Source organism: Podarcis muralis, chromosome 16, assembly GCF_964188315.1.
Source record: "Podarcis muralis chromosome 16, rPodMur119.hap1.1, whole genome shotgun sequence".
In the NCBI taxonomy this organism is placed as follows: domain Eukaryota; kingdom Metazoa; phylum Chordata; class Lepidosauria; order Squamata; family Lacertidae; genus Podarcis; species Podarcis muralis.
In genome coordinates, this window is record NC_135670.1 from 11434519 (window position 1) to 11456406 (window position 21888).

The 21888-nt window shown below is 45.8% G+C and overlaps 2 protein-coding genes, 1 long non-coding RNA gene and 3 other non-coding genes across 6 annotated transcripts; 1 reads left to right on the forward strand and 5 right to left on the reverse strand.

Moving 5' to 3' along the window:
- Window positions 1-110: 110 nt before the first annotated feature.
- On the reverse strand, window positions 111-4317 carry CSKMT (citrate synthase lysine methyltransferase). Its single transcript, XM_028710655.2, has 2 exons — window positions 4175-4317; window positions 111-2327 (listed from the first exon to the last, which is right to left on the reverse strand). Exons 1-2 carry the CDS (start codon window positions 4287-4289, stop codon window positions 1660-1662), a joined length of 783 nt encoding a protein of 260 aa, XP_028566488.2. The 5' UTR covers window positions 4290-4317; the 3' UTR covers window positions 111-1659.
- Window positions 4318-5374: 1057 nt separating this feature from the next.
- LOC114587240 (U2 spliceosomal RNA) lies at window positions 5375-5565 on the reverse strand. Its single transcript, XR_003704247.2, has one exon. It is a non-coding gene; the product is annotated as a U2 spliceosomal RNA (small nuclear RNA).
- Window positions 5566-7726: 2161 nt separating this feature from the next.
- LOC114587243 (U2 spliceosomal RNA) lies at window positions 7727-7917 on the reverse strand. The gene has a single exon (XR_003704250.2). It is a non-coding gene; the product is annotated as a U2 spliceosomal RNA (small nuclear RNA).
- A 2964-nt stretch (window positions 7918-10881) lies between these two features.
- LOC114586556 (uncharacterized) lies at window positions 10882-14940 on the reverse strand. Its single transcript, XR_003704142.2, has 2 exons — window positions 14861-14940; window positions 10882-11730 (listed from the first exon to the last, which is right to left on the reverse strand). It is a non-coding gene; the product is annotated as an uncharacterized LOC114586556 (long non-coding RNA).
- Window positions 12120-12260, reverse strand: LOC114587261 (small nucleolar RNA SNORA57). The gene has a single exon (XR_003704262.1). It is a non-coding gene; the product is annotated as a small nucleolar RNA SNORA57 (small nucleolar RNA).
- Window positions 14941-16533: 1593 nt separating the features above from the next.
- On the forward strand, window positions 16534-21011 carry C16H11orf98 (chromosome 16 C11orf98 homolog). The gene is made up of 4 exons (XM_028710836.2): window positions 16534-16635; window positions 18229-18353; window positions 18694-18791; window positions 20151-21011. Exons 1-4 carry the CDS (start codon window positions 16600-16602, stop codon window positions 20312-20314), a joined length of 423 nt encoding a protein of 140 aa, XP_028566669.2. The 5' UTR covers window positions 16534-16599; the 3' UTR covers window positions 20315-21011.
- The last annotated feature ends 877 nt before the right edge of the window (window positions 21012-21888 follow it).

The window sequence follows — 21888 nt, forward strand, 5'->3', positions numbered from 1 at the left end:
AAAGCTTTCTTCAGCCCGAACATCACAGCGACCGATGCCAAGAGACATCGGCACACTTAGGGATCCGCAGAGTCTTCGCAGCTTGCGTGACAGACCTCAGCAACTCAGCATTTTGGCTAATCTACTTTATTTACATATAAACACACGCGGAGCACTGCAACATGGCTCCCTCTCTCTCTCTCTAGCATCAGACAGCAAAGAGAAAAAGGACAATAGTTCTACTTCACGGAACACAGTAACGCAAACATCCTGTCTCCGTCACTTCCCACTTTCCCAGGCAAAGGGGCCTGAAGACAAGCATGGCAATGGTGACTTCAGCGTCATTCTATCAACCAGTATGAACGTCTGTCAGTGGAGGATTAGGCCCGAAGCTCCTTTCCAAAATTCCTACATAGTGCCACCTCCTTTTCCATTTAGCTCTTGGCTTAAACTGGGGCAGGAAAGGCAAATGTGACTCTCTAGGTCTAGAAATGTGAAGGCTTGGGAGAAAAAAACATGGAATAATAATATTTTTTAAAGAAACATCCCCCCCGCCCAGGCCTTCACATCTCAAGCCAAAGCTCTGTCTGGCCCTTGGGAACTCTTTCCAGTCACCTCTGCTCCTCAGACACACCTGTTTCCCCCCCTAGGCCCCCCAAAGGCTGTCTAAAAGAGAACGTGGCCCTCAAATTGAAAGGGGTTCTCCATCCTTGGTTTTTTGCCTGCGGCTAAATCCATATACATGCAGCTGGAAGGAGCAGGTCTGTAGCTTGAGGGTAACTCCTGGATCCAGCCCTGTTACTGAAGCCTCAGGTGCTTATTTTGAGCTTCAGCTGGTTCGCCAGCTTTTGGACAGAATGGCTTGGCCACTGTATTCCGCACTCTGGTAACTTCCAGCTGGATTACTGCAACACACTGAATGCGGGGCTGCCCTTGAAGATAATTTGGAAACTTCAAATGGTCCAAAATGAAGCAGCCGGGTTAAGGTCTGGAGTTCTCAATTACTTAGGCCCCAAATAACCGGTATCTGAATGGCTGCCTCTCGAGTGTTAGGATTGGCAGAGGGGGCCTGTTGGTAGTTCTACCACCCTCACAAATTTGGGGTGGTGGAGGCCTGGGCAAGGGCATTCTCTGTGGCAGCCCCTCTATTGTGAAATTCCTCCCTACAGTCTTGTATATGGCACCTGCATTATGTAATTTTTGTCATATGCCGAATATTAACCTCTTTGACACCTCAGATATACTGGTATGTATATCTTAGAACCCATCCTGTTCTCTCGACTGTCATCTGTTTTAACTTATTTTAAAATAACGTATTTTTAAGCTGTTGTAACCCGCACTGGAACCTGATGGTGAAGGGTGGGTGAGAAATGTAATAAATGAGAATAACTCTCAAACTGGCTCATTTTCATTCCCTTTTGCCATTCCTGTTGTTTTCTGCCTCTAGCGCTTTCTTCCCTGGGTAGGCTTGCTTACACAGAAAAGTTTTTAGCAGACATCAAAAACAGCACAACAAAGGCGCCTGCCTAAGATCAAGTGGCAGGGAGTTCCAGAGAGCAGATGCTGCCACACTGCACAATCGATTGCTTGAAGAGCATTAGCTAGCACCCAATTTCTAAACCCCAGCTGGCCTCGAAGGTTTTACTTCACCTCATAGGATACAGTTTTTCGGTCCCTCTTCTATTTGACAGCTCCACTGGTCCCTGAAGAGTCTGGGCTTAGTATGTAAGCATAGTAACAGATGCCACCGATATGCGCGATTTCCTTCACGGTAACTTTCACCCGTCCTGCCTGTTCCAAAAATGGCACCCTGGCATCCGGATCCTCATCGGAAAACTGAAGCAGGTTCCCCGTGGGCCTCAGCACCCTCAGGCACTCTGACACCAACGTCTTGGCTCTGCCCGGGCCCTGGGGGCATCGTAGCAGCGTATCACAGGTCCCCTTGTCGAGTACGAGGTGGAACGATCCCTCCTCGAAGGTGCTGGTCAAGGCAGTGGCATCGGCCAGGTAGCAGTGCAGTTCTGAAAGAGGGTGCCCCGGTGGGGGGCTCTCCCTCACCAGCTGGCGCAGGGAGTCAATGGCTGGAGGGGAGAAATCCAAACACGAGATGTGAAGTTGCCGGGGCGAGTCTCGAAAAAGCCCCAGACTTAAAGCGGATGTGCCGCAGCCGACGTCTAGTATTTGGGTCCGGCCAGCCGGCGAGCTCTGAAGGAAGGAGAGCAGGAAGCCCGAGACATCTTCGTAGGAAAAGAACCAGTCAAAGTGGCCAGGACGCGAAGCTCCTTTCTCCTTAGCGGTGTAGAAGCGGTCCCAGGCGTCACGCCGGTCCATTTGCCGAAGGAGATCATCTGGAAGATGGATGGAGGCAGAAGGCGCAGCGTGTCAACTGTGAGGCCACATATTTGCTGGACCTCAGCTCGCCTTGCCATTCTCTGACCCCGCAAAAATTTAAAACTAAACACATACCGGTATATAACGAACAAAGCTTTGCAGGGTTAAAGAAAAAGAAAAATGGTGCAAAAAGTATAAAGATAGAGGTACTCTACATTAGACACAACAAATTAGAAAGAGTAAAAATTTCGAGGTCTTAGAACAGAGGAAGGAAGTCAATATGTGTATATGTACATAATGATTAGAATGACGATATGGTTTTATTTGTAGATGTGTGTTTTTGTTTTTCTGGTGTTCTTTTTTCTCGTTGTTTTTTTTTCTTGTTTGTACTGTTTTATTTTGGATTCAGTGTTTGTAATTTTTGTTGTAATTTTGCATTGAAAATTAAAAATTTGAAGAGAAAAAAAACTAAACACGCAGGGTATTCTCCAGAGCGCAGTCTTAAGCACATTTACTCAGAAGTTAAATCCAAGGTGGTTTACTCCCTTGGCATTAACCAGCCCTTTTTTGTGACTTAGAATCATAGTTGGAAGGGACCCCAAGGGTCATCTAGTCCAACCCCCCTGTCGCAAAAGCAGGACATTTATTATTTGATGTATATTCGAATTTATTATTTGATGTACATTCCCTAATCGTGTTTGTTATGTTCTCATTTGTTTTGTAATTCAAGAAAATCATCATCATTATCATTGCAGGACAAAAATAAACCAGAAGATCTGTGATATAAAAACTTACAGGATTCAAGCAGAAGGTTGCAGCATTATGCGCCAATTTGGGATGAGGCAGTGTGGCTGCCCCAGGACTTTTGCAGGCTCAAACTGTATTGAAAGCTGGATTGCATACAATTGCCCTGACACAGTCATGATAAGCACAAATCATCATGCATAAGCATCAGGCAGGATGTTGGGAGTGGCCCTCAGTGCCTTAAAAGGCGGATTTTGCCCTTCTGTGGGACTCCCTTGGGGTAGCCATTTTCCAAAAGCATAATTCAAAAGTTGGAATCAGAGTGGGGAGGGACCCTGAGGGACATCTAGTCCAACCCTCTATTTCTTCCAATCATGAACACAGGTGTTGTGTGCCAACTGAAATGCAGCAAAAATGGGATCACCAAGAATCAAGAGGAAGGAATCAGCATGCTCAAGGCAGACTGTGAGATTTGCCAATGCACAAACACCATCGGAGAAGGGGGGAAATATTGGTTATATTCTTTTTTAAAAATTATTTGGGGGGGGGAATGATCACTTATACTTAAATCCTGCTCTTACATGACATGATCTCTCATCCAAGGACTGATGAAGCACAAAACTGCTTAGCTTATTGCACCTGATGCTCTCAGACCAAGTGTGTGTGTGTGTGTGTGTGTGTGTGTGTGTGTGTGTGTGTACACACACGTAAAAAATGCAGACAAACAGCATAAGACTCTTTACATAGCAGAGCATTCCTGTTTGGGGTGCCCTCGGTCTATGGTTGTGTATACATTTAAAGCGCTCACCTTCCCTCAAAGAACCCTGGGAAACTGCAGCTTACCCCTCACAGCGCTACAATTCCTGGCACCCCTTTAACGAACTACAGCTCCCAGAAATCTTTGAGGAGCACGTGCGCTTCAGATGTATGGCGCCTTTGCACCATAGATGGCAACACCATCTAATAAATCTCCAAATCCAGAGCCCAGCCGCCGCCTAAGCTTGGATGCAAGCAGATCAGGATGAATGCTCAGATCCCTTGAAAGGAGCCTTTTGCAAACCTCCATTGTGCAAAAGCTCCCTGGCCCTCCCTTTTTCTCCTTGGCGTGAGAGGCACCCACCTGACCAAGAGGAAGAGGAAGAGGCAGAAGAAAGCGAGGAGCGCACCAGCGTCCTGAAAACACCCCGAGGACCTTTCAGCCAGCTTGCTGCTGCTGCTGTTGCTGCTGCTGCCATCTTCAGTGGGGCGGGAGGAAGGGGGAAGGAGGAGCTAAGGAGATCTCTAGGAAGTGGCCGATCTCTGCAAAGCCGCATCTGCAGCCCCAGCAGCAGCAGCAAGAGACAAGCGGCATCTGGGTCAACTGCAAAGCAGATCCAACTTTTGCCACCGTTTCCCCGATGTGTCTACTGCTCTGCCCACGTGGGAGGATGTTGAATAATGCTTGGAGGGAGCACGGACCCACCGATGTGAACTAGGGAAGGGGGTTGATGAGGTTGTCGTTATCTGCTAATTGGGTGGGTTTGTATTGCTTTGTTTGCTGTTTGGGTTTTGCTAAGGTTGCTTGTTAGTGTTTATGGGGCTGCGGTGCTGTTGCGATTCTTCCTCGAATTTATTTATTTTTAGTTCCTAAAATTTATACACCGCTAAGCCCCTCAAAGAGGTCTAGTGTTCAAGACTTTTGAAACGTTAAAATAACATCCGACTGAAAATAGATTAAAACTCGCATCGACTGTATAAAAACTTGCCCACGCTTGCAGGAACAACAATGTTTTTAGCCGGCAGGGGAAAGAATAAAGTGAAGGCATGATATCAATCGGCAGGGAGTTCCAAAGGGTACTTGTGCTGCCACCCTAAGAGACTTCAGTTATTAAAAATTGCAGAATGGGTCTTATGTGGCACGTCCACGTTGCAGAGACGGTTCACCTTTAAGCTCCATATAGGATCTAATTCCCAAAGCTTCAAACATTCTAATGGGGTCGAAGCCCTTTGTTTTTATGAATACAGTATATGAATGAGCATGCTGGGATAGCTCAGTCCGTGTAGCATGAGACTCTGCTTCCGGATTGTGAGTTTAAGAGCCGCCGCCCCCCTTGGGCAAAAGAGTCCTGCATTGGTGGCGGTTGGGCTAGATAACCGCCGGAGATTCCTTCCAACCCTTAAGAGTAAACAAATATATTTATTAACGGGTGTATTTTCTTGAGACATAGGAAATCAAACCGAGCTTACAGCATTGAGGAAAAAAGCTGAACTACAGCCGAGCATAAAACAACAAGGAATTAGAGCTTTATCTATTTTTTGAAGCAACAATATTCCCCCCAGAGGGAGGTGCACCGTTCCTGGAGGTACTGCAATACCAGGTCGATGCATGGAGTGGACGGAGCAAGCCCCTATTCCATCTCCCAATTCCAAAAATCCATTTAATATATAGTCCTCAAATAGAGGACATATCAGATATTAAACTGATAAGAACAGATACTACACTTGATCTTAGCCAAAAGGCCGAGAAGCGATGCCAAGGAAAACAAAAATTACTTAGGTCTCCTTTTCCGATGGCTTTTCAGCTGTCGGTGGGTACCTGGGTGCTGCAAACATCTCACCGCCCCCTCGGAATCAGCACCGTTTTCAATTCCACAAAATACACTCTGGCAACTTTTCTCCTTCCGTTGTCCAACTCAGCACCCTCTAGATCAACAATTTAATCTCAAAACTAGATTATTCTTTCGATCTTATCAATTTCTCAGCTATCTGCCTGGTTACTCCGATGGCGATTGGTGCTAAATCTGCATACTCCCGCCCATTTACACGTCAGGCTCCTTGTAACTGTTAACTCATTGCGTGCCAGTACAAGTCCCCAAAGTTTCCCGTTCCTAACTTCCTGTTCCCCTTGAGAGCATCCTGCGTCAAGCCAAGCAAAGCAGAGTTGCAGAATAAATATTTCCCTTATTCCAAGCAACTTTAAGGAACTGCAGGTTCCAGGGCGTGTTGCCTGGTTTGCATTGGGACTGAAGCGGGAAATGCAGGGAGCCCAGGCAGGAAGTGGAGCCAGAATGACAGAGGTGGGGCCAGATAATTCTCCCTTTCTCTCCTCCTCCTCCTCCTCTGCCTCTTCCCTGCAGAGTTCTGCAAAGACAAGTCTGATATCTAAGGAGAAGGAAGCTGGCAGGCAGGCCCCCCCCCCCCTTGTTCCCTAGGAAGGCAGACAGAAGGGGGCTGGCTGAGGTTAGTGGGGCAGCGGCCATTCCCTTAAACAGGCAAATGAGAACCAATGTCCCCATTTGCATGCCATTTCCTTTGCACGGGAATGAACGCACTGAAACGAGCATCGTAAAATAACATAATCATACTGTAATTCATTGTGTAAAATTCTGCCACAGCAGACAGCTAGACAAATAACTTGACTCTTGATGGAAGGCAAACTGCAGCAGAAGGGGAGCAGTGCTGCTTGTGAGGAGCAAGAGTAAGGACAGAAATTGATGCCTTCTTAAATCTCTAATTTATTGGGCTGCAGTGTTGGGGGGAGTTCCTGAAATCTGCTGCATATTTGTTAAGCTGTTCATTGAAATGCCAGGCTTATGTAGTCAAAATGGCACCCTCCCTGGAGATATAAGCGGGCAGGACGGTTTGGAAAGTACAACAAATAGATATATTTTTAAGGAGGAAACCAGTGATGACTAAGTAAAGTCAGTGGCCATGGAATGCTGAGCGGTTGGGTGGGGAGGTGATTGGAACATTTTGGAAACAGAGCCTGGCTGGTTAGAATTTGGAACTAGAACATTCCGAAGCAGAACATTATGCTACTTATTTCATTTTTTATTTTTTCTGAACCAGCCGTATTCCTCCACAGAGATGAGGTGCTGTGTTCCTGGAGGCACTGCAACCCCAGGCTGACACAAGGCTTTTTTGTATGTAATTTTGACTAACACACACATTTTTGCAGACAAGCTCTTTTTAATATAGTCATACCTCTGGTTGTGAACGTGATCCATACGGGAGGCACGTTTGCAACCTGCAGCGTTCACAGCCTAAAGCGCCGTGTCTGTGCATGTGCGTGACGTGATTCGGCCTTCGCGGTACAAACCGCAGCGTTTGTAACCCGAGTAGGACTAATACACTTTTGTGTGTCATTTTCATCACTTCATTTATTTTCTCCAAATACATGTATTTTTGAAAGGTTCGGTTAGCTACTGTGCTGTACTGTAAAAGGTAAAGGTAAAGGTACCCCTGCCCGTACGGGCCAGTCTTGCCAGACTCTAGGGTTGTGCGCTCATCTCACTCTATAGGCCGGGAGCCAGTGCTGTCCGCAGACACTTCCGGGTCACGTGGCCAGCGTGACATCGCTGCTCTGGCAAGCCAGGGCAGCACACGGAACACCGTTTCCCGCTAGAAAGCGGTCCCTATTTATCTACTTGCACCCGAAGGTGCTTTCGAACTGCTAGGTTGCTAGGCGCTGGGACCGAACGACGGGAGCGCACCCCGCCGCGGGGATTCGAACCGCCGACCTGACGATCGGCAAGTCCTAGGCGCTGAGGCTTTAACCCACAGCGCCACCTGCGTCCCAGTGCTGTACTGTACTGGTTTTCAAAAAGCTTTGTAGAGCATAAGCTTGGTGAAAGTCAGAACACGTTCCAAACAACTTTCATCTATTTTTTGTACAAGCAATATTCCCCCCAGAGGGAGGTGCACCGTTCCTGGAGATACTGCAATACCAGGTCGATGCATGGAGTGGATGGAGCAAGCCCCTATTCCATCTCCCAATTCCAAAAATCCATTTAATATATAGTCCTCAAATAGAGGACATATCAGATATTAAACTGATAAGAACAGATACTACACTTGATCTTAGCCAAAAGGCCGAGAAGCGATACCAAAGGAAACAAAAATCACGCGGGTCTCCTTTTCCGAGGGCTTTTGAGGTGATGGTGGGTACATGGCGCCGCAAAGCTCTCACCGCCCCATCAGAATCAGCACCGTTTCCAATTCCACAAAATACACTCCGACAACATTTCCAACTCAGCACCCTCTAGATCGACAATTTAACCTCAAAACTAGATTATTCTTTCGATCTTGTCAATTTCTCAGCCATCTGCCTGGTTACTCCGATGGCGATTGGTGCTAAATTTGCATAGACCCACCCATTTACCCAGCAGGCACTGTGAAACTATTGCGTGCCGGCAGAGGTTCCAAATCTTTCCCTTTGATAGTTTCCTGTTCTGTTGGGAGCTTCTAACTTGAAAAGCTGTAAAAGGAATTTCCAGTATCTGGTGACACGTAGCCTTAGGAACAATTTACCGGTACATCCAGATCCTTTTAAGTTTACCAGATTTACTTGCTTTTACCCTTTCAACTTTGATTTCATCGTGAAATGCACAAGTGTCCCGAATTATTAAGAACACCTTTTCATTTATATTTGTTTTCTTTCATTTAAAAATTGGAGATATATCCGCCCTCAAATTAACTCATTATGCTTCAAGCACAATTAAAAGAAATAGCAAATATATTTGAGACAGGGTTGGAAGGATGTTGTTTGTGTGAGCCCATAAAAGCAATGGAAAGGCGTGGTGGTGGTAAAATAGCTTAAGACTTAGCAGGCTTTTTATATAGAAGTTTTATCGTTCTAGCCCAAAGCAATGTCAAACCCACAGCAACAGAGCTTACATCCCCAATGAGCCAACATCCATGATTTGAGAGGACACCAATAAACTCAAATCCAGCCTTTCAGCTGGATTTATAGCTATTTTATCTAATGTTCTGTTTCTAATGTTCTGTTTCTAATGTTCTGTTGAAAGCCGTCTACAGTGGCTGGGGAAACCCAGCCAGATGGGCAGGGTAGAAATAAATTTATTATTATTATTATTATTATTATTATTATTCCTCCTCCTCCTCCCCCCCCCCTTTCCTTTCCTTTTTTGAAGCCAGTGCATAGGGAGCCACTCTGTGTATGACAAAGCTATCATCCTCATTAAAAAGAAACTAGACCATTTCTGTCAGGGTGTACCTGCTTGCTTGCGTCAACAATGGTTTCAGAAAGTGACCTCTTGGGTCTCTATATGAGGAACAGGCTAACAAACGAGTGATGTCTTCCACCTAACGTTGGCCACAAATACCAAGGCTGTCTGCCTAGGGGACAACACTGGTCATCAAAGACTGCAGTTGTGTTTATAAAGCGATGCCTAATTCAATAAAGTCATTTCTAAAGGAAGCTGGTAAGTTTGGTCAGGTAACTAGCTCTAAAATGCTGCGTTCTCAAGAGTGGATACCAAGGCAAAAATCTGGTTAATAATAGTCTAAAACAGGGGTGGCCAACTCCCAAGAGACTGCGATCTACTCACAAGAGTTACAAACTGGCAGTGATCTACCCCCCTTTTGGGGGGTTCATGTCAAAGTTGTTGAGCATTTTGTAGGAAGGAAAGCCCTGTTTTTTGGGGTTCAGGTCAGTTGCTGAGCTTTTTTAGAGAGGGAAGTCCCATTTTTGGGGGGGGTGCAGGGCAAAATTGTTGAGCTTCTTTTAGGAGAGCCAAAGTTGTTCAGCTTCTTTGCAGGGAGCCACTGATCTACCACGGATGTCCAGTGATGTACTGGTAGATCACGATCTACCTGTTGGACGTGCCTGGTCTAAAACATCTTGACAAGCGGTTTTTCAAACTTGTTACCGTCCAATTCCATATAGCACAGTGCAGGAAAACTCTCAGTAGGCATAGTAACAAATTAAAAAATATATACTTTAGCTGAGCTCAGTCCACTCTTGCTTTTAATTGTTGACCATCTGTATTCTGTATGAATAAGAGCTGCTGTTACTTCTGATAGTAGAGCATTGCTAGTGGGGTGTGTGTGAAATATACTGCAGTTTCCAAAACTTGAATGGAGTTTGAATCAGAACCTGAGTTTCAACACCATAGAGCATTTGGGTAAGCGCTTTACTACCAAATATCTTCAGGGAAGCTTTAATCAGCTGCCCTCTCCCTTACTGTTGACAAAACTTCGCATCAATGCCCTATGCTTTTCTGTGCTTTGACTTTCACTGCTTCCATATGACCAAGACAGTACAGTGGTAGCTCTGGTTACGAACTTTATTTGTTCTGGAGGACCGTTCTTAACCTGAGGTACTTTAATGGGGTCTCCCGCTGCCGCTGGCATGAGATTTCTGTTCTCACCCTGAGGTAAAGTTCTTAACCCGAGGTACTACTTCTGGGTTAGCGGAGTCTGTAACCCAAAGTGTTTGTAACCTGAGGTACCACTGTACACCCAGGTATCTAAATGAGCAAGTTCGTTCTCGAGCCTGCTGATAAAACACGCATCAGCATACTTAGGGCTGTGTCTGCCAAAACTCACGATATCGTGATAGGTGCCGAACACCTCCAAGAGAGGCCAAAACGAGGAGAGCACAGCGGCTTTTTCTTCACCACCTACATCATTCAGCTTCATTGGCTGTCCACATATTCTAGAGAAGTTTCCCAACCTTGGGTCTCCTAGCTAGCAACACCAGTGGTCAGGGATGATTGTAGTCCAAAAAAACAGCTGGAGACTAAAGGTTGGGAAACACTTGATCATTGTGGTTGCCCTTCCCATCACTGGGCACTGCTCCCCACACCACCCAATGGTTTTCCATGTGACCTAGAACATGTCCTTGAAGGCTAATAATGCCTCTTACTTGCCTGGAGCTAAGAGGAGTGTGCATAGAAACTGACCTACCGTACAAACTTAACATTTTTATCAATTGCTCCAACCACTTTTGCCTGTGGCCCCTGGAAGGTTGCAGAAGGGAAATTGCCCTCGAGTTGGAAAAGGTTTCCCACCCAGTTTATAGTGCCACATTTAGAGTCCAGAGGGTAGTTTTCAGCCACGTTTATTATAAACATATATAACACACATACATGCCCATCAGCAAATACTTCATGGAAGACAACAATGTAAGATAGCAAAAAAATCAAAGAGAAAAGTTTACAACAGAGACAGCCTAAAATGCTGAATTTAGCACAATTACAAGTCCTGGGGGAACTTTTAAGACTGCCATACCTGCCACTGAAGAATACAGTGAGGGTGCCAGGCAAGCCACTAACAAGGTAACCTATAATCTACAGCGCTAGCTGAAAGGCTAGTGACAGCATCCCATCAAAGCCTAGTTCCGTGCATGAAAAATCAAGGAGTTCAACATTAACGCTTGAATTAGATTTTGGCTGCTGTGTAAAACCTATGCCAGGACAAAGCCAGCTACACAATTGTATTTATATCCAGCATCATTTGAACCCGGATTCCCAGGGGCCCTCAGCAGACTAGCTGCTGCCCCTACTGCCAATATCCACCTCCCTGTAACTGGACACCCCACCCCACTGGGTCTGTGCCTTTCTCTTTGTGGCATCGGCCTCGCCACGCCCCTCTTCCCTCTCGTATTTTTGGCACCATCGGGATCAAGGGCTTCTCTACCACTTCCAGGCTCTGAGAAATGGCATGGCAGGTCAAGCCAATTAGGGAACTAGGGACTCTTCTAATCCCTGAGGCCTATAGTCAGTGCCCAGTAGGGCTGCATGCTGGCACCTGGCCTGCTAAACCTCCTGTCCAGATTCGGGGGCCCAGCCTTTAAGACCCTTGGGCACCAATGCATTCTTCTACAGTAGCCTTTAGCAGCTTGAATAGTCTTGCGCCTTCAGTTCCACATCTCTGCAGAAGTCTTAAAAAGCCCTGTGGAGAAAAAAGAGAAAATATGCTTAAGGGTTTCTCCCCACACACAAAATGGCCCCCTCTCTATAGGCTCTAGCTCAGGCATAGGTAAACTCGGCCCTCCAGATGTTTTGGACTACAATTCCCATCATCCCTGACCACTGGTCCTGTTAGCTAGGGATGTTGGGAGTTGTAGTCCCAAAACATCTGGAGGGCCGAGTTTGCCTATGCCTGCTCTAGCTGTTACAACCAGCCACAGGTGCCCCCCCATTTCCACCGGCTCTAACCAGGATGGCCAAAGGCCAGGGCTGAGAAGGGGCTGTAGTCGTCCCTTGTCTGAATGGGCACCATGTTGGAGATGACTGTGGTAGAGCCTTGACAGGTATAGTTTGTACCTGATCCAACATGCCTTCTGTCCCAGTGCTTGAGGATAGAACCAGCAGATGGCAAAGCCGCTGGCACCGAAGACAGAACACTGGGTGGGCATTCCTGTACCTCCGGACATTACAGAGCCGGGCACTGGGAGACCCGGGCCTGCCAAGAAAAGGAGGAGCTGGACTGAAGTGAACCCCCACCTTTGTAGCAGCTACACAGTTAAGCAGTAAGCAAAACACCCTCTTTATAAGCCATAGAAAGAGATCAAGAGTAGCCAATGCGGCTTTGCAACTCCTATAATCTATGACAATATTGGCCTGATGGGAGATGCAGTCCTAACAAAAAGTACAGTGGTGCCTCGCAAGACGAAATTAATCCGTTCCACGAGTCTCTTCGTCTTGCGAAGCACGGCTATTAGCGGCTATAAGAAAAAAGAAACAAACTCGCAAGACGTTTCGTCTTGCGAAGCAAGCCCATAGGGAAATTCGTCTTGCGGAACGACTAAAAAAACAGAAAACCCTTTCGTCTAGCGAGTTTTTCGTCTTGCGGGGCACCACTGTATAAACAGGTGGCTCTCCAGATCTTGCTGAACTACAACTCCCATAATCCCTAGTCATGCTTGCTGGTGCAGATGGGAGTTGGAAGTTCAGCAAGATCTGGAGGGCTAGAGGTTCCCCATATCTTTATAGCTAGATGCTTGAAAGCAGTGTTCTCATAACGTGAAGTGTTAATAAAGTAGGGTTGTCATATTTTGAACAAAAAAGGGGACACATTTGCAGACTTTTACTTTTAACTACGGATCACTATGGCAGCTCTAATTTTAAACACCCCTACTATATGTAGGCTATAGAACCTGTGATATATTGCTAGTACTAATGCTCTTAACTTTCAACAACAAAATAATAACAATTTAAACTCATGTATCGGTACAAATATAAACCAATACCTTTATGTCACTTTCAGATGCACTTTATTCTTCTTTCTGACACTGTCTGGCCTAAGCCTATTTCTCTGTAGATCTGATCTTGTTCAACAACTGCTTATTGCTTAAGAGATAGGCATGAAATTCCTTGCAAGTAAAGTGCTCATAATTATATTGTACTAGCAATATACTTCGCAGTGATTCAAAAGGTAAGTTGCCTCCTTCTTTGCTCCACTGACTTTGCATCAGAGAGAAGATGCGTTCCACAATCGCATTATGTGGTACAATAGCAAAAAAAAAACTGTGCAATTTTCAGAAGTTCTGACTGGCACATGTTTTTGGAAGTCTCAAAGTATTTGGCCCACTTCTGATGCGCCTGTAGATTAATGAATTCATCATCACCTTTGTATTGATTTACAAACTTCCGGAGGTTGAAGAATTGATCAAAGCACTTTCCATAATCTATGGAGACATGCCTGTCCAGGAGAAATTTCATGGAAGATTCTACCTTGTCCCACTCTAGTGACTCACTAAGAGACATCCACATGAAGCATGAAAACTCCTTCATGGGCTCCATCCATTTTTCCAGATATTCTATGCACCTGTCGTATAAGCTATTTACTTCTGCACGGAATTTGTCACACTCCGCACTAAGACCATGCTTACGCTTTTCTGCTAGGAGGCTCTTAACTTTGAGGCACATAAAGTTGTTGCTCTTACGTTCAGTAAGCATGTTATGAACACAAAGCAGAACTTTCAGAACCTCTACAACTGAATTATTTTCCCTCTCGAGTTCCAAAATATTTGAGTGAAAGATACTCATGAGAGACTACAAGTGCAATAAATAAACCTCACTGAACTCATGTTCAAAAAAGTCTTTTAACACTGTTGGTGGTTTATTCTGCGAGAGGAAAAACGCCTTGACAGCTGGAAACAGGTGAATGAGTCTAGTGATACTTGGAAATAATGACAACCACCTTGTTTTGCTATGCGATAGCAGCTGTTTGTATTCAATGTCCACAAATTCACAGTACTCCTTTAACTGCTCTGTTCGGACTCTATAGATATGAAAGTACTGGTATATCCTGAAAAGGATGCCCTCAACATCGACGTCCAACGTTTCTGCTGCCTGCTGTACGCAGTTATTCAAAATGTGTGCTGGACATTCCACACCAATTAAAGTTTTGTTATCTAGCTCATTCTTCAACTTTGCAAACACATTTCTTCCTTCTGAATCCCATGGCATCCCTCCAAACATTGTGTTGCAGTTGTCACCTGTGAACGCTATACATTTATTTAGTAGTCCTTTACTATCAAGAGTTTCCTTCACATATGAGGAGATTGTATCTGCACTCTCGTTGGGTTGGCTTTGCATTTCAATTATTTTGGACTGCAAACCACCACTTTTCCAGTCAAAATATTGAATAACTATCGGAAACACCTTTACCGAACCATGGTCACTCCCACCAGTAGAAACTCCGCAAAAATCTACTTCATTTTCTTCAATGCTTTTCAAAACGTTTTCTAAACAATCAGGTGCCAAGACAGAATTTACAATTGCCTCAGTCTTGGTTTTTGCACTTGAAAATATCCTTGCAATATCGTAATCTGGGAACGTGGTCCTCAGTGGGCCTGATGTGCACACCATCATGTTATAATTGCTGTGGTGCCTAACAGTGTGAAAAGCGAAAGTTCCCTCTGCTGCGGTTACTTCATCTTCCAAACTGCTACCTGGTTTCACGAAAAAGTCTGTTAAGAAAGAAGCTTCTCCCTGAATTGCTCTTTTGTGTTTTTCGGAGTCCACATGCGATTGCAGGTTGAGTCCTCCTTTACATGCCACAGAAACAAACGTACCTGGTTTACATATCATGCATTCACCTTCGAAATCATCTCTACCTCTTCTAAAACAGGTATACTTCTTCTGTAGCTTGACACGTAGAAGTACACCTACAAAAAACAGTTGTGAAATAAGTTAATACAATGCTACAGTACATGACCATTAACTTTCCCAAGAGCACCTAACAGAGGGACACGGGATTGTCCGTGTGGCATCTATGGTAAATGAAGCACATTCTGCAGCTTATGTTGAAAGCCCTGTAAAAAAATGGAATGATCTTGACCCACACAGAAGTGGGTTGCGTTCACTTCAGGATGCGAATGGGACTCCAGAATGGATCCCATTCGCATCCAGAGGTACCACTGTATTCTAATACATTAAAAATCCACCCCCATTTCCCTCCCACCCCACAGGCTTCCTTCCTTCCCGCAGCCCAGTTTTAGAGGAAGGGCGGGGGAACTCACAACTGTAAAAAAAACACAACACAAATCTTTTGTGGTCTATTCCAAGCAGCCTAGAGATCCACCGGCGGCAGGAAAAATCTGAAACCAGTGAGATCAATTATTTGAAAAGGACTGGAGTTAATTTATACAATGTTTGAAAGATTATTACAGATGGGTAGCCGTGTTGGTCTGCCATAGTCAGACCAACTGAATACATAGTCATGTATCTGAAGAAGTGTGCATGCACACGAAAGCTCATACCAAGAACTAACTTAGTTGGTCTTTAAGGTGCTACTGGAAGGAATTTTTTTTGTTTTGAAAGATTATTGTAAGCAATTAACATCACTAGCAGGGTTGACTTAAGACTTGTAATGAGAACCCTTCTCCCTTTTTATTTTAAGTAAAACTTGAATGTCTTTTCGTAATGAGTGAAATTAGAACTGGGAAATGTATAAAAGGATATAAAAGGTTGACTTTGAAAGCCATGAGGCGGGAGGAAAGGAAGTCGACCGGCTCTGAAGAGCCAGAAAGATAAAGTGGATAATAATGTTATGATTGTATATCACTAAATGGAAAACTAAAAAAAAAACTATATATACACGTATATAAAGATCCACCGGCGGACCCCCGACCTGCTCATTAAACAACTTTCCCCGGTGCTTGTTTACCCAGGAGGAGGAGGAGACAGGAAGGCTCGATGGCTGAATTTCGGCGGGGCTTATGATCCCTGCTATGGCGCGCAGGACGAGCCGAGGAGCAAGCGGGAGACACGAGAGGCAGCGCGGGGGAAGCGAGGATGGACAACATGGAGGCGCGTAAAGGCGCACAGGCCTCCAGAACCGCCACGTGGCTCCCCTGCACCTGCCCTATATAGGCTCCCCCAGCCTAGCAAATAGGAAAGAGGATCAGGCCACCTGCACAAACCCGACCCAAATGCCCCTGCGGATCCCATTTGACCCCCAGCCTCTGTAGGCCAACTAAACCCAGGCAGCCTCCCTCCCTCCATCTTTGCTACTCACCTCCCTTGCAGAAAAGAAAGAGGGATCCTCCGCCTCCTCAATTTATATTTCAGCCTGGAGCTCTCGGGCGCCACCAAGTGGTCATTTTTTAAAAAGAAGAAGTACAGTAGGAGGGGGAAATAGTGAGGAGCCGATGCACAACTCCTCCCTGATTGGCTGTTTCAACGAATCAGGGGTGTGGCCTTAATGAGGGGGCGGTCCTTCTAGCGGAGGTTCTCGCTATCCTACCCGGAAGTTAAACTACACAGGGCAGTATAAGGAAGTAGGCGAGGGAGGGCGTCACGTGGGTGAAGCATGGGAGCCACTGGAAAAATCAACCGGCCCCGGACGGTAATTGATCTTTTCTCTCCCCCTCCCGCATCTTGTTCCGGGCTTTTGTTTTGTTCCGTTTCCTGGCTCTTATTTTTTTGATGTTTTTCCCAATGGGGCTAATAATGTCTAGCATTAGTCTATAGGAGGGAGGCAGAGCCCGCGGCCTCTCCCATGTTGTTGGACGCCACCTCCCGTCAGCACCAGCTAGTATGGCTAGCGATTGGCGATTGTGGGAGTTCAAGTTCAGCAGGGGCTTGGAGGGCCACAGGCTCCCCTATCACATTTGCATCCCATGTAAAAAAAATTAATATTTCTTAATAATTAATAATTTTTTAAAAATTAATAATGCTTTCAAAAAAGACATCACACACCAAATGCAGCTCCTTGGAGTAAAAAAAATTAATATTAAGGAGCTTAAGGTGCTATACGTGATTCCCTTCCTCACAACCACCCTGTGAGGTAGATTAGGCTGAGAGACTGACTGGCCCCAGTGAGTTTCATGGCAGAGTAGGGGTTTGAACCCTGGTCTTCCAGGCCCTCCCTTTAAAAAAGCAGCATATGAAATGGGAAGAGTCGTGAGGTGGTAGACTGAGCTGCATTTGGTGGGTGATGTCTTTTTTGAAAGCATGCCTAGTTTCAGATTTCCTGCCTTTTGAAAACTAATGCACAGGGAAGATAAACTGAAGGCCATCCTTCTTCCTTGTGTGCTAGCTTTTTACTTGTAAGGATGATGGTTGAAGCTGAGCTTTTAAAAATACCCTCAACCGTCAGTCTCAAGTATTGTAGTATAATCTATTATACTGCATTTAATAGGTTATTGTATTTTAGTGTTTTGTTGGAAGCCACCCAGGGTGGCTGGGGAAACCCAGCCAGATGGGCAGGGTATAAATAATATATTATTATTATTATTATTATTATTATTATTATTATTATTATTATCCTCCCCTTTTGTTCTGCTGCCCTGTGTGGATCCAACATTGAATTGTGGTCATAGGTTGGTGTGGATGTCCTGTTCTTGAATGCTTCTCTGGTAAGAAAAAAACACCCTGCTTATAGGACTAAATACAGTGGTACCTCGGGTTAAGTACCGTATTTTTTGCACCATAACACTCACTTTTTTCCTCCTAGAAAGTAATGGGAAATGTCTGTGCGTGTTATGGAGGGAATGCCTACGGGTGGCATGCCTATGGATTTTCCTCCTCTAAAAACTACGTGCATGTTATGGTCGGGTGCGTGTTATAGAGCGAAAAATACGGTACTTAATTCGTTCCGGAGGTCCATTCTTAACCTGAAACTGTTCTCAACCTGAAGCACCACTTTAGTTAATGGGGCCTCCTGCTGCTGCTGCACCGCCGGAGCACGATTTCTGTTCTCATCCTGAAGCAAAGTTCCTAACCTGAAGCACTATTTCTGAGTTAGCGGAGTCTGTAACCTGAAGCGTATGTAACCTGAGGTACCACTGTACATTAAAAACAGTACAAAACAGAAACAGCATAACCTGAGATTGGACCGCCAACTAAAGATCAGGCAAATTCATGGAGGCCAAGTGGCTACTGGGATGTTGTTGAGATGGTGACTTGTGTGTGTCAAAGTGACTTCTCTCTATTTTAGGAGCTACAGAAAAACCTTTTCAAAAGGCGCCGCGTCCTTAGCAAGCAGAAGAGGAAGAAGCACCGGATTGTAGGTGCTGTGGTGGATGAGGGGCTCATCACCATTCATCACCTAAAGAAACGCTGGTGAGTTATGCTTTGCCTTGGAAGCTCTGGGAGAGTTAACCCACTGAGAAACCAATGAAGAAATCAGAGTGTGGTCATTAGGATAATTTGGAGGAAGGCAGTGCCCAGTCCTGCTCCCAGCCTTGAGATGGGCATGGGGACTAGAATCTAGAGAAGTGGGGAGAGTGTGAGCTGGGTTGCTTGGCTTTTTTCTGTCATACTTGCAAGAAGAGTGGATTTGGCTGGGGGTCACATCTGTGCCGTGCATTTTAAAGCACATTGCAATCCAGCAATGCGTGGTTTAAAAACCCAAACTTCTCCTCTTTGCGCATCACCACCTCCCTGCCATTTCCCTCTCCAGTTCTAGCTCCCGAGCGAACATTACCCTCTCTGGGAAAAAGAAAAGGAAACTGCTGAAGCAAATCCGCCATTCCACAAAGGAGAAGACAGAAATGCAGGGTAAGCATTTTTTAGGGCCAGTCCTTCAATTGTCCCCCACCTCCTACCCTTGTCCCTTAAGCAGGGAAGCCTTAAATCAGTACAGTGGTACCACAGGTTACATACGCTTCAGGTTACATACGCTTCAGGTTACAGACTCCACTAACCCAGAAATAGTACCTTGGGTTAAGAACTTTGCTTCAGGTTGAGAACATAAATTTTGCTCCGGCGGCGCAGTGGCAGCAGGAGGCCCCATTAGCTAAATGGTCTTCAGGTTAAGAACAGACCTCCGGAACGAATTAAGTACTTAACCCGAGGTACCACTGTTTTTTTAAATACTGAAACGCTTAGGGGCCATGAACTATTTTATGCATTCAGCAGATGTAATGGGTGGGACTTTTCTTGGATTTTGCCACTTTAGGTTCTGGAAGGGGTGCTTGCATATTTGAATGACCCTGTCCCTGTACAGTAGAAAAAGATTTAGCTGAGTCCACTTTCTGGGCGTGTTGGTTTTCTGCATGCAGGAATTATTATGTTTTGTTTCCAAGGGGTGAGGGTAAGGCAGATGGGAGCCCCACTTACACTCTGAAGTGGTGCTATCAAAGAAGAGCTTTAGATAGTATTTGGTTTTGTGGGATGTGTAAAATTGGTTCTCTGCTACAGCCTGATTAGTTATGATTATATGAAGCCTCCTTTTAACAGGGATCTCATTGCCCCCCAACTCCCATCAGTTCTAGATATCATGGCCCAAAACATCAGGGCTGATGGGAGTTGGAGACTAGCGACATCCAGAGTGCCACAGACTTTGCACCCCAGTCCTTGACACATGTCCCAGCCAACCTGGGATTACATATGAAAGGCACCGACAGAGGTGCAAAATAGGAATGGGGCTCCAATCCCCATCAGCCCCAACAAGTATGGCCAACAGTCGTGGGTGATTGGAGTGGCAGTCCGGTAACAACTAGAAGGCCACAGTTCCTCCACTCCTACCTTTGTTGATGCAGAGAGCAGGCAATTTTGCTGCTCAAATGAGGGACTGCTCAAAGGAGTACCTTGTTCTCACAGGTGTACTTAGCTTTTCGTGTTGCAGTTCCAGCCCTCTGGATACAAATGATTGGCTGAAATCAGGGGGGTGCTTGATGTCATGTTTTTTGGGTACCCATTGAAGACATGTTTTGTTCAAGGACGCTTCCCTTGATAGGTGTTACAGTCATGTATGAAAATTGATTGTCTGTTTATGGATAGTTTTATTGTTTTTAGAAATTACAGCTTTTAGAAACTGGGGTTCGTGTTTTATCCCATTTTTAAATTGCTTTCATGGCAGTTGCTGTACCACTGAGCTACTGTTTTTAAAGTTCCTTTTCTCTCTCCGTATTGCAGTTGACCTTTCTCCAGGTCCAAATAAAAATGCCCAGAGTGGCAAGCGGCAGAAGAAGAAGAAGAATGGGGGGGAAAGAGCTGGCCCAGATGTAGAGATGGCAGAAGTGGCAGAAGTGGAGCCTGCAGCAGAACCAGGGAGCTCAGATCTTCCTTTGCAGTCTTAAAGCTCAGTCTCTTCACTCTCTTTCGTTGCCTGCTGGCAGAACTCTGGGGTTAGCAGCAAAGGCCATCCATGGCTGCAGAACCAGGAAAGTCATATGGATTGGGCTTGGAAGCTCTTTAACCCCATGGACTTTGATGTGGCTAGATTTCCGTTAAAAACACACATAGTCTTGAGAGGTTTGCTAGACAGGCTGCAACTGTCTAGTTCCTTTGGCTCTCCAGATATTGCTGAACTACAGCTCCCATCATCCCCTGGCCTTTGGCCATCTAGATGGGGGCTGATGTGAGTTGATGTCCAACAACTTCTAGAGGGGCCCAAAGTCCCCATCCCTAAACTAAAAGTAAGGGTGAGGAACATTTTTCTCTCTCTGAGGATTGCATGTTGATGTTGGGTGGGGTGTCAAAACAAAAGTGAGTTGGTGAAATGCATACCATGGATACTGTGCACACTTCTATCATCCCCCCCCCCCCAGCTATGGGGCTTATTGAGGCTAAAGCATTTTGGGAGACTACAGCTGAGGAGGGACATTTTCTGCGCAAAGATCTCACACCCTCCTGTGCAATAACTGGAAATGCTGGAAAGCAGTCTTCGTTTGGCACCAATATAGAAGGCTTTCCCCCCGAGCCTAATTTTGGGGTACAATTTTTGGCAGATGTTCCAAGGTTGAAATATTGTCCCAATAAAATAGCAGAAAACCAGTTCTGTGTCCTGGCTTCTAATTTCTTCCTTGCTCTTTGTGTGATTATAGGTGGTGGGGAACAACATGTTTATGGGTTATTGGAAGGAGGTCTCTGGATCAAAAATAAAGGAAATCTGAAATCTATAATTTACTATACAGTAGTTTAGAAAAATGGACGCGGGTGGTGCTGTGGATTAAACCACAGAGCCTAGGACTTGCTGATCAGAAGGTCGGCGGTTCGAATCCCTGCGACAGGGTGAGCTCCTGTTGCTCAGTCCCTGCTCCTGCCCACCTGGCAGTTTGAAAGCATGTCAAAGTGCAAGTAGATAAATAGGTACTGCTCCGGCGGGAAGGGAAACGGCGTTTCCGTGCGCTGCTCTCATTCACCAGAAGCGGATTAGTCATGCTGTCCACATGACCCGGAAGCTGGACGCCGGCTCCCTCGGCCAGTAAAGCGAGATGAGCACCGCAACCCCAGAGTCGGCCACGACTGGGCCTAATGGTCAGGGGTCCCTTTACCGTTACTTTAGTTTAGAAAAGGAGGGAGTGTAGCAACTGTTTACCAAGTTGGGAGCTGCTTATGTGAATTGATTGCCACCAGCCCAAGTGCTGGCGCTTAGTTGACATATCAATAGAATGGAACCCCCTCAAATCACGGGAGTAAGTCCCTGTGAACTTGTAAAGGTACCCCTGCCCGTACGGGCCAGTCTTGACAGACTCTAGGGTTGTGCGCCCATCTCACTCAAGAGGCCGGGAGCCAGCGCTGTCCAGAGACACTTCCGGGTCACGTGGCCAGCGTGACAAGCTGCATCTGGCGAGCCAGAGCCGCACACGGAAACGCCGTTTACCGTCCCGCTAGTAAGCGGTCCCTATTTATCTGCTTGCACCCGGGGGTG